Genomic DNA, 17,562 nt, shown 5'->3' on the forward strand with positions numbered 1-17,562 from the left:
AAAGCATCAGTAGAATGGATTTAATGATCACAAATACAGCAATATCAAAGCAGCAGACAGGGATAAATATTGCCCATGAAGACGTAAAGTAATGATAACAAATAAGTCCCACCAAGACATATAATGTAGAAGAGAAGAGTTCTGTGGCTGGACAGCTAATGAATGCTGGAAACAGATACAGTTTTACAAAGGATTAACTTTCCTGCCTCTCTTAAACCAACATGCTGACACACAGAAATGTGCGTAGAACAGATTAAAGTACTGCTGTTTCCAGATGCCAACTTCAGATCCAGATAGGAACAAGAACTCTGGATATGGGTGTCAGCCTAAACTATCAGTTAAGGCTGCATGTAAATGAAGATATGGAAATCAAGCGGGATCAGACTAGATGCTGCACTCCATTCCTATATACACCTGTTAACTCTATTGCAAATACAAAAGGCTGCTTTCTAAATCCTAAAAGCTGCAAGATGTTACAGGTTTGAATACAGGGGGGGGGGTTTCCCCTTCCATTTTTGCATGGTTAGGTTTGATCTTCTTTCTTGTATTCCTCAGTAAGCCAAAGAAACAGACAAGAAATTCAGCAGCTATGTTGGCATATTTATTATCAAACAACTATCCCAGTACTTTAGACTCTAAGAGATCACCAATTTAAAACCATTAACGGGGTAGCTAAATTAAATTATCTTTTCCACGCGCACAGATAGAACTAGACTGCTGTGAGGGACTGAGGCAGAAAGGAGTAGGGCAATATGAATATACCAAGAAATGCACGAGATCCAGGCCAGACCTAAGAATGCAACAAATTGTAACTAATTCAGCTAATACAGTAAGCTACTATTAAACACTGCACTAACTCCAGGCAATCTGCAGATTCCCAGTGAAAATAAGGAGTCACTTTCCTTTAGCATTTGACATAGGTCCTGGTTAAGTGTGTCTGGTTTTCCTCATGCTGCAAGAAAAATCCCCATCACCTTGTCATCTATCACAAAAGAAAAACCTCTATAAGCACCAACAACAGGGATGGAGTTTCCAAAAGGGCCTGTTGAAGACCATCTAAAGTTAAGTTAATATTAGCAAAAAGCATTCATCCTTTCTCCCAACACTAGAAGTTCTGGAAGAAAGTTTGAGTAGAAAAACTAAGAGCACTCAGACTATTCAAATTTTTTTGAACAGATGAAGTGGAACAGACAAAAAGTAATTTGAAGAAGGAAATTACAGGAATGCTGATGCCTCCAGTCAGCCTGGAGGTAAGGCAAGGAGAACCACTCATGCTGTGCGTGATTGCTTTTGCTTCCTTTATATCCCAGCTAAACTCCACAGACTGAGCATGCAGAAATCAGTCAGGAACAAGTTGGAAAAATTATTTTGTTCAGGTTCAGCACGAGTTTATAGCAGTCAAGCAAGTCTGTTTCTATTTTAGCCAAACTCCTTCGGCTACCCATAATCAACATTTAACTCCCATGCACAGCAACAAACAGGTTCTGTGCTTGTGTGCCTGACTCATGAGGGAACAAAAGCTTTGAAAATTGCATTCCTGGTAGGCAACTGTAAGAAGATTGAATCCTCATTTCAGGAGGACATAACCATACAGGAAGAGGCAGCTGTTCTGCGGAGTCAGAGGTTAGCTTTCAATAATCCATACAAGCCCACAGAGCCACGTGTTTCAGGCTTGTAACAAATGTTCCATCCACATGTAATAGTCCCCTCAAGGAATTCAAACATTTACATGCGTCTCACTAAGAATGGCACTTTAGGACAGCACCAGCACACCTCTGGAAGGTAGGCATAGGAGGGGAACAACGATGACCATGCAGCTCACCCTCCATGAGGAGCCCAAGCATTCGGTAGCTCTGCCTCCTCCCATCTGAGGAAAGGCGGGAATATGGGAACCTTTATCTGAAAACAGGCAGTAGGAGGAAATATTCTTCCATTGAGACTATGTCTCACGTTGCAGTGGAATCCAGCACCTCCCCCCTACCCAAGTAATGGAAGCATAGTTTGTTGCTTATTATCTGCCTCCGTCTTCTATCCCAAATTGTTTTGGTCTCAGATGTTGTGAGTATATATAGCACCGCCAGCCTCATCCTCCTCTGCTCCCACTGATCACTTTACCAGCAGCCATCAGACAAACACCCGTTATAAGCAAGTAAGCTCCATCTTCCTTATGCCTAGAAGAACTCTGTGCAGTTACCAGCTAAACATTTTCTCTTCTTAGTTTCTGTTATATGCAAAATACTAGCTGTATAGAGATAGGCAGTTCTTTGGCAAATCATAACTAATTATATTCTTGAAAGTTGAAAAGCATTATTAAAATAGTACTACATACACCAATTTCTGATTGGCCTAAAGACTATATTTATTCTGGGCTCCCTCCAATCAGAATTAATCTTTCTATAGTACGATGAACTGTCACTACTGAATCAACACCAGCAGCAAAAGTGACAGCAGCCTACATCATTACTCAACTAAGATAACAGAATGAAAGTCATTGAAACAGGCAGATGTTGGAGGCTGTCTCCCATTTCAGAATAATGTTCCTGTCGTAACTCAGCACTTATTTTAGGGTAGCAAGGATAAATTCATTACCATTTGCAGGGTGCTCAGATATAATAGTGATAGAAGCCACGTAAGCCTCCCAATACGTACATAGTAGAAATGCACACGGCATTGATACTAACCATCCTTCACCTAGATAATGCAAAGCAGGGCAACGCAATCAATCCCTGTCTGCTGGAGACCTGCTCCCACATTACTGTGAGCAACAGTTTTGCTGTTGCAAACTCAGAAAACTAAGTTTGAGAGATGTGCGAAACCAGAAGTCATTTCCACAAGATACAGAAGTTTCAGCATTTATTCCCAGCATCCTTACCTTATTTCCTGGTAACATGTTGTATCCAAAATCATCATCTGAAGAGTTGATTTTTTGTCAGACTGCAATAATCAATACCCTCACTACACAGAGCACCACATTTCTGCATTGATAACCAAACTGCATAGATGCAACAACTGGGGAGAATTATTGAGGGCATTTAAAACTGGAGATTGCATTCTTTACAATTTTTAAATGAGATTTTTTTTAATTGAAAGTATCAGAAGGAAAAAAATTCCAAAAATAGAAGCAAAATTCCTGAACAGTAGTTTAAGTGGGTGCAAAAAGGTGTACATCCCATTACTGTTAGGCTTTAATGACCACCCTTATCCCACTGAACATTATCTCCTGCAACGAAATTACCACATATTAAGGAAAGGTGATCAAACAGGGGCCTAAATACTTCAGTGTTCAGGTCAGAGTTGTGTATAAGTAAACTGATGGATTATCAATATTCATAAATCAAGACTTACAGAGCTCAGAGTCCAGATAGCTCAATCAAGTCATGGATTATGAACACAAAAGACATTTTGGAAGAGAATAAAACCACTTAGCTTGACACCTATGATACAATCTTCAGGTAGCAAACTAATACAAGTGCCCAGAAATCAAAACTAATTTTTATGAATTGTGCTATTTTAATTTTATTCTCATTTATCTTTACCTGTAGATATTCATTTTGCATTTCACCTGAATAAGGATGGTAGATAATACCCATGACTTTCTGGCACTTGCAAGACCAGTTATCTTTTCTTGGGAGAAGGTCAAACTGAACACCTTTTAATTTAGCTAGTTAGATAACTGTACTGAACAGCTCAAACCTGCAGCCGAGATATCCATTCCTGCTACATAGCCCAGTTGGACTTGCTCAGCTTCCTCTGATAGAGCTCTGAAACAACAGGTTTAAAAGGGAAGGAAATTCCCATCCAATTCTAATGGCTAATTCCATCTCCTTTCATTTAGAAAGCAAAGTACCAGATGCTCTGGGTTTCCTGCTTTGTCAACTATAGCACAGCGTTATGCTCAGCTCTCACATTTTGATATAGCTGTTTGTTGTCTGATAAAACATGATTCCTCAGGGCAAAGAGAGGGCTGTCTGCAGAGAAACTTATAAAGTACACTTTATTCGGCAACAGGGGAACTCAAAGCCAGAAGTTTGTCTATGGGAAAATGCAAGATCTGGGAACACTGTTCCCAGTTTTTAACTCTGTTCCCAAGCAGTTACCAAGAGTTGGCTCAAAGTTAAAACATAACAGACACTTCAAATACCATCTTACATCAAGATAACTATAATAGGCTGGAGAAGGGGCAACTTCACATGATTTCTCCCCGCCTCCATCCTTGTATGTCTATACAAGCTATGGACCAGCCTCCCAAATAGCACATGCTGGGATAGCTCCCTACCTAGTGGATCCAGGTAGAATTTCTCCTTTTATCCAGTGACTGACTCCATGGAAAGCTGACAGCTTTTCTTTTACTCTTATGGGTTCAAAGTCCCTTATATTTGACTCCAAGACTCTTCTTTAGAGACAGTTTGCACAGAGATCCTTCTTGCAGTTTCAAGTTATGCCAAGACAATGAAAAGAAATAGATTAAGTGTCTATAAAGTAGAAGATCCAATTATCAGCATGGTATGTTGTAACATGTTTTTTGTTCCATAGCAATTCAAACAAAACTCAATATTCTAACAGTTTTGTGGACTGATTTGAAGCAGTATGAGACATTATTCTTCCTCTTTCTACCTGTGCACAGATGTATTGCTGTCCATGTGGCAGACACCCATTTAACGTATAGAATCAGTACTCCCACAGTTGTGTTTCCAGTCAAGCTTGCCAACTTTGTCCTGGGGCAAGTGAGGAGCACTCACACTTAACATAACTTAGGGGAGAAAAAGGGGCCAGTAGGCTTCAGCACACAAGTAGTGATAGCTATGAAAAGCTTACAGGTATAGGTATTTGCAAGTGAACATCTCTTATCCTAAATTCAAGCTGTACGTATACATATTTCTCTGCATACAGCCATATTAACAATACTTGACAGCTTAATGGCCTAGAACCCATGGTATTCAGCATTTTGAGTCCTTGTTACACTACTACCACAAGGTCCATCTGTCACAATTGCTCATTTGCCAAGAACTTCTTCAAACTTTCAGAAATCCACTTTCTGTCTGTACTCCTATTAACATAGCCATCATACACACAAGAATTATTTGCTCTTCATTACATACCAGACTGCAAAATTCTTGGGAATTAAATATTAGCTTTCAGAAATATATACATTGACATTAGTAATAAGGAATTAAACATCAGTTGTTCACAGCAGGAGAAAGAGTTTAGACCGAAATAGATAGCTATTATTAGGTTTGGATATTTTTTTTTTCAAATAGTAATTTGGGGAATAGAACCTTCAACAAATGGAGCCTGAAAAACCTTAAGCAATAAAAACTTGATCATTTCTAAAAGCTGCATATGGGTGCCCAATTTTGAGTCATGTCAAAAGCCTGAAGGCAGATGTTCAGCTTCCTAAAACCAAGGCCCATAAAGATACCAAATTAGACACCCAGACATGGACATTCATAGATATGAGAAGTTATTTAAACACCTTAATCAACTTTTCCAAGTGGTTGGAGATACCGATAACTGCCATGTGCTGAAAAGATTCACCCCACTTTTAATAGCTCGTATTTATTTTAGTCTGTTAAAGCTGTTTTAACCAGCTCCATCAAACCAAATCTTCAATTCCTTCTTTTTTCTTTAGCCAAGAATGTTAATGGTGTAAAACAGCAGAATATTGGATAACTTAGTAGTGCAAAGAGTTCCCTTCATACAAAACAGTAAGGCTGTCAGAGTTAGATTCTTCCATTTGACAGGGAATACAGTCTGCATCAGAACCCAAAGCAAAAGCAGAGGGCAAATTTCCAATACCTTTGAATAATGAAACAGTGGTTAATAAATCAAGTCTTGTTTTTCACTCCTGTTTGGCATTTAATACCCTACTGATTTGTATATACTAACATTGTGCTAGCTGCAGGACACATGAAGTGACAGAAAAATAGTCTCCCATATGGGCTGGTCCCATCCATCTGGTGATTAGGGTAGGGCACAATGCAACCATATGGACATGATCAAGAACCCACTAGTATCATCCAGAGTTAACTGGGAAGAGCTATAGCCCACTTAGCAAACTAAGGATGATAAATCCCTCTCATTCTGTTTCTCCTCCCGGTGGACACGGTATATTTGTCTTTTTTCCTGCACAGATGAAGCTTTGCTGGTTAGAATACTAGTGATACATAAAAAAAGTGAATTTAGTATGTGTACCTGACAAAGATGGAATGAAGAAATTATATCCACAAAACAAAAAAACCACTAACCTCACGTTCCTGCCTCGAGTCCCAGATGAAGCCCCCCTTCCTCCCAAAAGGTTTACACTGGCATAGGAACTCTGAAATGTGAGGCCAAAATCCTGACACACAGCACATTGGTACAACCCAGCAGCTGAAGATGTGACTCTAGTAGTGAGTGCAGAAAGAGTCTAACACTAACAGCTTTGTTTCTGGCTTGCCCTTAAGGATTAATAGGATGGGAAAAGCCTACCGATCTAACAGCGAACAGGAAGGAAGAAGGCAAAAGGCAGAACTTCACATTTTCTTGAAGGGGCACCACTGTTACTATCTGCAAAGTTCTAATAATTCCTGTTGCACTGGCCTATCGAGATACCTTTTTGAAATACTTGTTGCCTAGCTGACAAGTCACTAAGGATCAAGTCAATAACCCCAACGGATCATGGCACAAAAATATTACATGTGCTAAAATAACCTTTTTCAATCTTTGATCATCAGAAACAGAAACCAGGTCCCAACATACTACCCAAGCTACATTTTAAATTGAAAGACAGACTTTCTTAAGTGGTACACAACAATGTGTTTAGTTGTAATGCCATAACCCCAGAAGCATTTTCACAAGCAGTTTTCTCTCTTCCATTGAGACAAATCCCCCTTATTTAGCAGTAAGGGGGGTGGTCTGGTTCTGTTAAGAATAACTTTAAAAGGTTGAAGCTGTTGCCTAAAATCATACTAATTACCAGGGGCCAATCTTCCCTCCAAAGCGATACTTTGACAAATAGCACAGCATGACTGCTGGAATGGCTCTGTGTTTGGAGAGACACCATCTTTTAAGTGAGGTACGCAAGTGGAAGATCTTTTTGACTGCATAACCAAAAATGATAGCCTGTAACTGTCAGGAGTGTCAGTCAGCTTACAAAATGCCTATCGGTACAAATAATTGTACATAATAATTAGCAATTGAGTTTCTCTAACATTTTTAAAGTATTTTTTACAACTCAGATATAGCACAAGAGATACAGAACTTTTCCTCTAGAACTCTCAAATAATAAGCAATCTTGAACAAAATAAGACCTATAGCAACATGATACAACAGGTAAATGCTTATTCAGAATTTGAGCATCATCTTTAGCATTATAACTGACTGTGTGAACAAGATTTTTCTTTTTTCATGAAGCTGATAAATTTCTTTTGCTTTTAATACATGGGTGCTGACTTTCAAGCTGTGCATGGAGCCCTCTTCTGGAGAAATTTGAAAAAAAATAAAAGCTTAAGAATGCAGCAGAATGGGCTATGCATAAGAGTTTGAGGACTAAATTAATCTGGTCACTGTAATGCTAAGCTTGTAAAAGCTATACATTTCTCCACTTGACTTAGTTTCAACCCAGTGGAACAGGACAGTTATTGTTAAAGCTATCAGAAAATACTTTTTTCTTTATCTTGTAAGCTTTACTTTACGTTGATTCATCTGCCTGCATGAAATTCATAACATATAAACACAAGCCTGTGAACAACTTTTGTTTTAACACAAATATTTGTATATATGCCTTCAAAAATAACCTTCAGAAAAAACGTAAAAAAATTCTGATAAATATAAAAATGTATGTATTTACTGCTTACTATACACTGTATAGTGAACTGTACAAGCTACCGAAGTACACCTAGTTTTTATTGTCAGCCTCAGATCAATAAAGCTGTATATTATAGCTATATTTTGTAGTTTTAGAGGTGATCCTGAATTAAAGTATTACTTGAAACACATTCCTCAGCTACTCCAACTAATGTTGATTTCCTTTTGGTGAAAACAGGACAAATAGTAGCAGCATAGGCAAAGCCATTGCAAAAAAGTTTCATTTATTTCCCACCTCTTCACTGCAATTTTTACAAACTTACTTAATGGGATGCTTTGTTGAAATGAACAAGTGATTCCCCATCATGCCTCAAAGGGCAAGTTTGTTTCTTTTATATATATTTAACAAATGCAGTTGAATTACATGCAGACCAAGAACACAGAAAAACAAATTTACTAATTTTAGAAAAGATCTTTTAATAACAAAAAAGCCTTTTTCAGTTCATGTTCTTATGAACATAATTCCCTCAAACTTTTTCTACACTGTAAACCACTGTCATTACTTTGAAATGAAGTTATTCCTATCTTCTACTTCCACAGAAAGTATTGCATTACTAGATTGCTATTGCTTAGAGACCATTTTATCAAGATTGAGCTTTGCTGGTTCCACTAGCACTGTATTATACGAAGCATTATAGCTACTGCTAAGGGAAGAAAAAAAGAAGAAAGACGACATAAAAAACCCCCACAAGATGTGTTACAACCACTACACAGCCAGATGGCTGCATGTTTAATATGTTGTTTCTCACATTCTTCTGTTTACTTTTCCTGTCACATGAAAGTTGTGCATGTGTTGTGTCAAAGAGAAAAGCCAAACAGCATTTCAGCTATTCCCTTTTCTTTCCCTAGCATGTTATCATCTTGAGTTCATGCTTTAATCTGCCAATACTCAAGCCCCTATACCTGAAGACAGAATTATGTACACTTCCTTGTTATGGCCTAATTCATTACCTTAGACATGATCTATAAAGTAAACTTGGAGATGTGTTAAATCATCAGGTGGAAACATTGTCAGATAAAGCTACATAGGCTATTAAAGAGGGTGGGGTGCAGTTTAAGCACATAAATACAAAGCAACCTTAAAGCACCACAAGCTCAGTCCTGCAGTATACTAGAACTCCTCTCAGCTCAGCAACACAAGAAACACTGAAGTATTACTGAAAGTTACCAATGAAGTGCAGCTGTTTTCAGAATCAGGTGTTCTGCAACTTGACAGATTTTACATAGATACTGTTGTTTTAAGAAAATGCCAGCTATGTGGTTTAATAGGCCTCAGAAGTCCATCCTCCTCCATCACACACCTACTGCTTTTCCTACAAGGGACCACTAAAGAAGATCCAAACTCAAGCTGATTAACTCAGTAGTGTACTAGAGAAAATGGCCAACAAAAGGGCTGAAAACACCAATAAAGCCAAGGAAACCACAGTCTAGATGGCGGGTCAAGCCCAAGGTAAGGGAAGACCAGCTCAGTATATCCAAAAGTTACCTTTATGCTGTCTTTGCCCTCTCCCCCCAGCCTCCCTGCTCCCTGAGCATTGCCTCCCTGGGAAGCTTTGCCAGCCCAGCTGCTTGCCCAGGCTGGATATCATCCCACTTAGACAACTTCTCCTCCCCAGAAGCCCTTCAGGTAATCCTAGCCCACCCGAGAGCCCTTCAGCCCTCCCCAGGAACAGCAGCTTGCCCACTCGTTTCAGGCAGTCTCAGGGGAGCTGCCCACTGACCAGCCCTCCTACTGAGTCCCCAGAGCCTCAGCCTGAGCTGTTAGGGAGGCCCTGCAAGAAACTCCGCACGTATCACCAGCACACACTGCTCTGCCTCCTCAAACTCATCGTTCACCAATGCATTCAAGCATCATACCTACGGCCCAAAGCAGCTGCTTTCATTTGTTACACCCCCTGCAGCAGGATAGTTATCCTGAACCCACCCAACTGCCTATGTGCTTGCTCAAACGAGTTCCCCGGCACCGAGACTCCCACTATCCCATAACTTCAGCCACCCACATTCACACTTTTACTCCTTATCAGGTTAAGCCAGGACCCAAATATCCTAGCCTTGGTCACAGCATACATGCATCTAGTTCACCCTGCTGCTTCCTACTTACACACTCTTGGTGTGTCTCCTCTCAGCAATAAAGCTCTCCCAGCAGCAATCCCTCACCATTTTTCAAAATAGGATGGTAAGGAGAAAAAGCAGACTAAATGCTTGCTCGAGATCACAGTTATACAAACACAAGTGCACAAACTCACCGTCCCAAGCACTAGTTTGACACTCTAAAACCTACCACAACCCCATAAGGGTTAACAAAACCACTTGATCACAAGTCAAAAAGAAATTAACTTTTTTCTCTACTCGGTGGCACCGGCATCCTGTGCACTGTCACTAAATGCAAGAGTTTACAGAGCTAAGACAAAGGAAGGAAGGAGGCATTTAAACTGGACAATAACAAAGGATTTTCAAACCTTTCCAGAGCTTCCAAAAAGTGAGCCCTGTAACAGCAGCAAGATGAAAAAAGAGCAAGCAGAAGGTATTGAGAAGTCAAAGCCCAGCGAGTCCCCTTGCTCTGACAGACAGCAGCAGCAGGGCTTTAGCAGCTCCGTGTTTTTAAGGCTGGGTGTTTTTTCCTCAGCTTTCTGGCAGAGGGGGATCTATTACATTTAATAAGAGAAAGGCTACATAGCAAGTCACTAACAGAGTATTATACATCTATCAAGAGAGTATGGGGAAGGGAACCTTTTGCAAGGTCTGTTTTTATTTTTCCTCCATATTCCCCCCCCCCCTTTTTTTTTTTACCAAAAAAAAAGAGCAATAAATAATGTGAGCTGCCTATAACCGGCTATAAGCCTGCTCCCCAGCAAAAGGCACAGAGGAAAGAGGCAAATCAAAGTTGCAGCATTTGATACGACAGAAAATATTGCTGCTGCAGCTGCAACCGAGACACTTGAAAGATTCCCTCTACCACCCTTCCTGAAGGAAAAAAAATGCCATATATCACACAGCAAATTTGTTGTAATTGTAAATCAAAGAACTAGGAGATTCCACATTCCTAGCAACTGGCTTATAGCAGAGATCTTGCATCTTTCAACAGTAATTCAAGCAACATAATTACTCAAAAATCAGACCTGAATCACAAATACTTTCAAATCCAAATGCACAAGAGAATGAAGATGAAAGAAAGCAAGGAAAACACACACATTTCTTACCTGGGACAGCAGGAAGGACAGAGTAAGTTGAGTTTTGTGCTGCATTTTGCCAGACTAGAAGGTACCAGAGGCTTTTTCATTCATGCACTCGGCTGCACTGAGCATATTTTCACTGTGAAACAGCCTTTGAGAAGAGACTCTGCCTTGAGAGCCAGCCAACTTCCCAAATAGATCAGCAGCATCATCACTAAAGCATTGGATAGACTCTGATGACCAGAACCAATGGCTTTACAAGGATGATTTCTTCACAAAGCATCCCCATTTTGCATCACACATATTGGGCAAGCACCTCTCACAAACACAGCACCTTTAGAAAGGGTTTTGCTTTGGTGTATTTGTGTTTAGTTTCAGTCTAACGAATTATGCCTTACAGATCTCAATAGTATTTTCTCTTTTAGAGAATGGAATTGCACAGAGAGAAATAAAAGCAACTCTAAGCACCGCTGCAAAGAGATTGTCTTTATTAAAATGTTAATAAGGTATGCTTTGTTTTCAATAAATCAAAAAAATGACCACTGCAGTTTTAGTTACTTCCAAGCCTTAGAAGAAGAACACAGTGAAATTTCTCAGTGCAGCAGAAATACAGATTATATTTTGTGTTTTCCCCTCAATCTCACAAATCACAACGAAGACAGATCCATTCCAGCCTGCAGAAAAAAATCCATCATAAGGCAATAGATTTTATTAACTGCTCAGGTAATGGCAGAACTGGCTTTTGATTCAATGAACTTGAATCTAGGGCAAAGTTTCAAAGGTGCATGCCCTTCAATTACAAAAAACTTTCCCTGCTTGAAAGAGAAGACCTAATATCTCAGGAACCTGCTTTCTCTGGATTGATTGTGTTGTAACCCAGCAAGTAAAACCAGGCAGATGGACCAAAGATTACGAATGAATCTTCTGTCTGCATTTCCAGCTCCACCTCTCTTGCCACTTCCAATTACCACAGCAGTCCAGTCCTTTTTTGACTTGTCTTCTTGCAGTCACCAGAGTTACATAGCAGCACCCTTCCCCCATTTTCAGTAGGGTCAAAGGCCGCCTCAGCTCTGACAACTGATGATTTTCCCTTACTTGCTCATCCAGCAGAGCCAGCTGCCACCACTTTTTGCTCTTCCCCACCACAGGTAGCTGCTGCACCAGTGGAGATGAGCAGAAACATGGGGAGGGGAAGGCAGGTAGGCAGATAGGAAGGGATAGACATTCAAAGAAGCTACCAATTACTTTGAGTTCTTCAGCATCAGCAGGAGCTTCCTGCTGTGAATAGTGTTGTATGATAGCTTCCCCAGCTGCTGCTGATCTACAGCTCACACCTTCCTTTACTTACACACTGGACTGAAACCAAGGGAAAACAGTGTCCTTCCAACTCTAACCCCTCATGTGTGGCAACAACTCTGCTCCAGTACTTTCATCAAACATGAGTATAAATTAATACTCTAGATAGATCAGAATTCAAACCAAACTCAGCAGGAACTACCAGTAGCAATTATAAGGCTCTACATAGAATATTATGTATCTATATATAAAATGTTTACCACTTAGACATAAAAAAGCAGGTAGGTTGCTTTCTTTTCCATCCTTTTTTTTTTTTTCCAGGCAGAATGCCAGCATGACAGAGAAAAAAATAAATAAAACAGAAACAAAACAAAAAAAGACAACTTCAAGCTTTTTTTGATTAAGAATAACTGAGTGACCATTTTCCATTGCTCCTTCAGGTTACCAGCTTTCCACCAAGTCTAAGTCCCAGCCTCAAGAGAAACAGCTAAGAAGTTTACAAACAAGACTGTGGGGTTTTCTTCGGGCATAACCTGTGTACACCAGTACCAGCTATACCACAGCCTTTGTATGGGAACACCGGGATTTGGACAGCCTCTTAAACTCCACAAACAGGGGCCAAATAACTGAGTGAGTTACCAGACCAAGCAGAAGTAGGTGTTGGCTGAAAGAAACAAAGGCATATCTACATCCTGTTTTACAGGAAAGTGACTCATTAAAAAAAAAAAAAAAGTAATGGGGTAGATGATTCACTCTACAATAACACAACACAGGAACATGAGGTTTCAGCCAACTTGAGCAGTTACTTTCTGCACAAGACAAAGCATGGCTGTGGGGCCACGCCACCAGCCTGCAAAGGAGAAAAAGAGAAGAACAAGGAGCCTAAGACCTTCCCCACAGGGCTGCTACCATAGCCTCCCCCCTCACCACCGAGGGGCCAGGCACCATGGGCCTCCAGCCCCTCACAACCAAAAAGAGCCACATACCACAGCCCCTCACCTCCACAAGCAGCAACTACCCTCTAATAACAGTGAAAAAGAGCAGATTTTTTTTAAAAAAAGAACTAATTCACTAACCTTTACCTCAAGTCCCACACAGCCTATTGTTCTCGATACAACCTGCCCTTCTCACCTCTGCTCACAGCTGTTCCTATTTACCCCCATGGGGTAATTAACCAGTTGTAGAGGGGTAATTAAGAGCACCTGGCATTAACCCGTCACAGGCTGCAGCCAGGTGCAGCATGGTGCACAAGCATGAGGACAGCGCTCACCCACACAGGGTCTGGTGCCTTTGGGAAACGGCCTTTTTAGCACTGCTCAGGTGAGGTAAAATCCGGCTGCACATGAGGTACTGAGGCCCAGGGCCAGGGTTTGGCCCACGGCAGGTAGGCTCCCAGCAGGGCCATATCTTCTGGCGTCAGGAACATAGTCGTCTCTGCTAATTAGATTATTAATGAAAAGCTGGTAGGTTATTAATTAGAAATTAAGAGTTTGTTCCTCAGTCTTTCTCAGATGCAGGTAATAGGAGGAAGTTCGAACTCTGTAAAACATCTCTGAGGAGCCAGCCAGGAGGCAAGGAAGGCTTGAGGTGAAGGAGGATGGTTGCTCTCTAATCTTTTCCTTGAAGCAATTTTGCCGCACAAATGAAACATGAAGTTGTGGGGCCGTGGAGTGACAGAAATAACAGCCTCGGGTTTAGGGCATGGTCAGAGGAGAGGCTGCAGGGTTCAGGCCTTCCCTCTCAGGGCAAGCTGTGGTGCTCATGCCTGCTGCTCGCTGTTGTAGAATGTGTAGTGAGGTTGGGGGGTCTGACTGAGAGGGGTCTCCATTTGTGAGCAAAGAAAACTCCTGCTGAGACCTTTTCTGGATCCAAGCCTACGCTAACTGATGGATGTAACATGCTCCACAGTCTTTAGATGTGAGATGCCATCATTTTCACTTATAAAATCTTGAGCAACTTGACAACTCAGCTCACTCTCACTCCATGACATACTGTGGCAATAGAGGCCAATGCTGAGCTCAGGCTAATGTGAACAGGATTAATTGCCTGCAACACATAAGGTGTTGTCAGATATAGACCCATTAGCAGACGAAGGAGTGACTGTATGCTGCCAGAAATGCCTTTTGACCTTTGGAAGATTTGCCCTGACTATTTTGTAAAAGCTGAGGATTAGCAGCTATGAATCTATCAGAACAAGGGAAGTTTAATTTCACTTTAAAGTGAGTCGCATAAGAAAGCTGTATGCGAGAGAGAGGGACTAATTTCCCTTGCCATAGTACTGGCAATCTATATATTCCTGGCTGCTACACCACACTGCAGTTTCTGACTCCTTCAAGCCTGGTAAAAGGTTTAAGCACTGGGCAGCAACTGGAGGTGTGTAAACTCGAGTGGCATGTCTCCAGGACAGAAGGAACAAAAAGGGTACACCCCCAATACGCGAGCTTAAATAGAATCCAAGACCACTCAATCTTCATCAGATTAGCATCTGCTCCTAAAGGACAGGTATAGTTGAATTTCTTTCAAAGCAGATGGGCCAGATACATAATAGAACAGAAATTTAGTCAAGCAAACTAATCCAAAGAGTAAGTTTAACTGCAGCGTATTTATTAGGAAAAAACACACTGGTTAGGGCTTTCTGAAATCCTGCTGGGTTCACTCAAAAAACAGCCAGTGAACAAAAGAACGTGAGCCTGACTTGCTGGGTCCATCAGGTTTGGCACGTTACCCTCCTGCTATGCCTGCAGAGCCACCAGCACTTCCTCAGGATAATAAGTTGTAGTGAATGTCCCTGGCTAGAGCTGGTATCTAGCTATATCTAATCCGTAGAAGAGTGAAATCCCCTCTTCCTGCCTGAGGGTCTCCAGCAGGAAGAAATGAAGTAACTGGCTGCAGCAGTGTTTTATTCTGGAGGATGGAGATTCAGAAGGCTGCAATGGAGTTGATTTAATGAAGGGTTAAGGAACCTGTTTCCAGGCACTGTGGTTTTCTCCTTGGCAGTTCTGCCAAAACAAGTTTAGGTAGATTCTCAGTCTTAGTGCAGCTGAAGTTTCTTTAAGAAAGATTTACAAAAACACCAAAAGAAGAGTTTTGCAGTGTGAAAGTGAGCCCATGGCTTTTTATTATGTACCCAACCCAGTACCTCCATAATACCTCTAACTCCTACCGGTATTTCTTACACTGGGGGCTTACTGGCAACAGAAAGTTTGGCATTAGCGCAGCTTTCTCTAAAACCTGTGGGACTGCCGGGTGCTTTGTCTGCTGTTTCACTACATCCCAGACCAAGCTCTAGGATAGTAAATGGGTTTTGTTTTCTTACTTGCTAACAGGCAACTAGAACAAACTGATACTTCAGTGAAAAGAAATAGTGTGCTTCATTGTCAGAAGAGGACTAAATACAGTTGGTGAGTCAAACAGGAATCTTACATTTTAGAAAACCCCTTAAGAGACTATCACACCCTCTTCTTTCCAAATAATAATCATCCCTGTTTATCATGACCACAGGAGCCATTTCCTCAATTCATAAAGCAAAAAACCCTATTACGTTTTGGGTTTGCATTCCTGAGCCCTTTAAGCATAGAAAAAATGTATGTTCAATTTCTAAAATTTGAGCTATTTTAAAGCATTCTAGAGTGACAATTTCCAGTGTTGTGCATCTAATCTTCTAATCCTCACTTGGACCAGAAACAAGCTGTTCCTTAACTCAACCTTCATCTGAATTAATCTGGGGAAGGAGTGAAAAGAGCCTTAGGTATGTGGTGGGTGGGGTGCTCCACAGCATCTGCTTCATGGAAACAAGTTTGTTTCTATCCCCTTCTCCCAGTGGGCCCCTGTGTGCAAGGAACTCCTGCTCCTCAGCTGATCTCCAGCATCTAACTGTTTTCTGGAGGGGTGGCAAATATTTTCCCATATCTGTTACGGGCTTGTGCCTTTCAGCTGAATCATAGCAATTGAGCTTGTACTGTGAGCTTGCCTGGGCTGCAAAGTTTCCAAGCACTTTGGTTCAGCAGTGGTCCACAGTAATTCAATCACTTGCAATCCTACACCCATAACCATGGGCGGGTAGTTGGATTCTGGCCTTCTATTTACCCTCTTTTCAGTAATACAAAGTTACCTCATGTGCATTAGCGTATTTTTCCTCCCCAAACATCAGGGATATAGCAAAATATTCCTGCAATGTTACAGAAGAAGAAAAACAGGCACAGGATGCAAAGGAACCTGATTAAGATCATAAAGGTGGTCAAACAGAACTAAAAATTTGACTGCTTGCTAAATGCCTTAAACACTGGCCTTTCCAGCTATTGAAAGAACCAGTCAGCCTTCCTGGGGAACCTGGGAGCTTCCTCTGTTATTGTGTAAAACCAAAGCTGAAATGCAATTTGATTTCAAAAGCCTACATTGGCTGGGCTATTTCCATTCCCCACATGTGCCTCTGCCTCCTCGTTTTAACACCACTATTCTTTGTCCTCCCCCTATATGTATGATTGTTTCTGGTCTAAATACAGGTGTTCTGGAAGCAATTACAGCTCCGTTGGAGCAGAATATGATGCATGGTAGCTCATTAGTGTTTTGCCCGTGTTAAGGGAATGACTCCTTGCTTCCCTTCTGACCTTGCCTATTGTCTAGGAAATGAATGGATCTAGGAGTGAGAAAATTTTTTTGGCAATGGGATCTGTATTTTCCAAGGGTCTGTACTGCTGAATTCTGCCCAGAAATTAGCCAAATAAATGTACAAAAGAGCTTATCATTCCCTATTTTGGTATCAACTATACAAAGTCATTATTTAAAAACTCACTGTGCAAGTTTATTAGAAAAGTTACTCTTTTATACATTAAAAAAAAAAAATCCACAGGAAATGGGAGAAAAAAACAAGTTATCACTGTCAGAGATTTTTCTACAACTTATCCAAATTCAAGATATTCATCATGAGTTATGGGAAAGTTAATACTACAGGAATAAATTAACCACAGAATTTTAATGGCTTTATTGTGTGACAGTTTCTAAAGCCCAACCAAAGATCAGCTAGGAAATTCAAATGTGAGAGATATGCTCTTAATTCCCACAGTTATGGATTTTTTTTAAAATCCCTTCTTATGATACAAGGGTCATTTAAAATATTCTACCATGAATATACAGCTTACTTTTGGGTAGCACATTTCACCATTCTTTACCCAGCCAGAAGCCAGCTTAACCTTTCATCTTTTCACGGAGGAACAGCAGATGCATAAGTATATTTTAGGGGGAATAAAAT

General features: G+C 40.8%; 1 protein-coding gene across 2 annotated transcripts in view; it reads right to left on the reverse strand.

Annotated features, from left to right (window-relative positions):
* Positions 1 to 11,198, reverse strand: part of CDH13 (cadherin 13) — a 509,204-nt gene extending 498,006 nt beyond the window's left edge. For both annotated transcript variants that reach the window (XM_005234781.3, XM_027782937.2), the window contains exon 1: positions 11,046 to 11,198. In XM_005234781.3, the coding sequence (XP_005234838.1) occupies positions 11,046 to 11,090 (45 nt within the window). In that variant the 5' untranslated portion in view covers positions 11,091 to 11,198. The remainder of the gene's footprint in view (positions 1 to 11,045) is intronic.
* Between the last annotated feature and the right edge of the window lie 6,364 nt (positions 11,199 to 17,562).

The sequence above is a fragment of the Falco peregrinus genome, chromosome 14, assembly GCF_023634155.1.
Source record: "Falco peregrinus isolate bFalPer1 chromosome 14, bFalPer1.pri, whole genome shotgun sequence".
Classification (NCBI taxonomy): domain Eukaryota; kingdom Metazoa; phylum Chordata; class Aves; order Falconiformes; family Falconidae; genus Falco; species Falco peregrinus.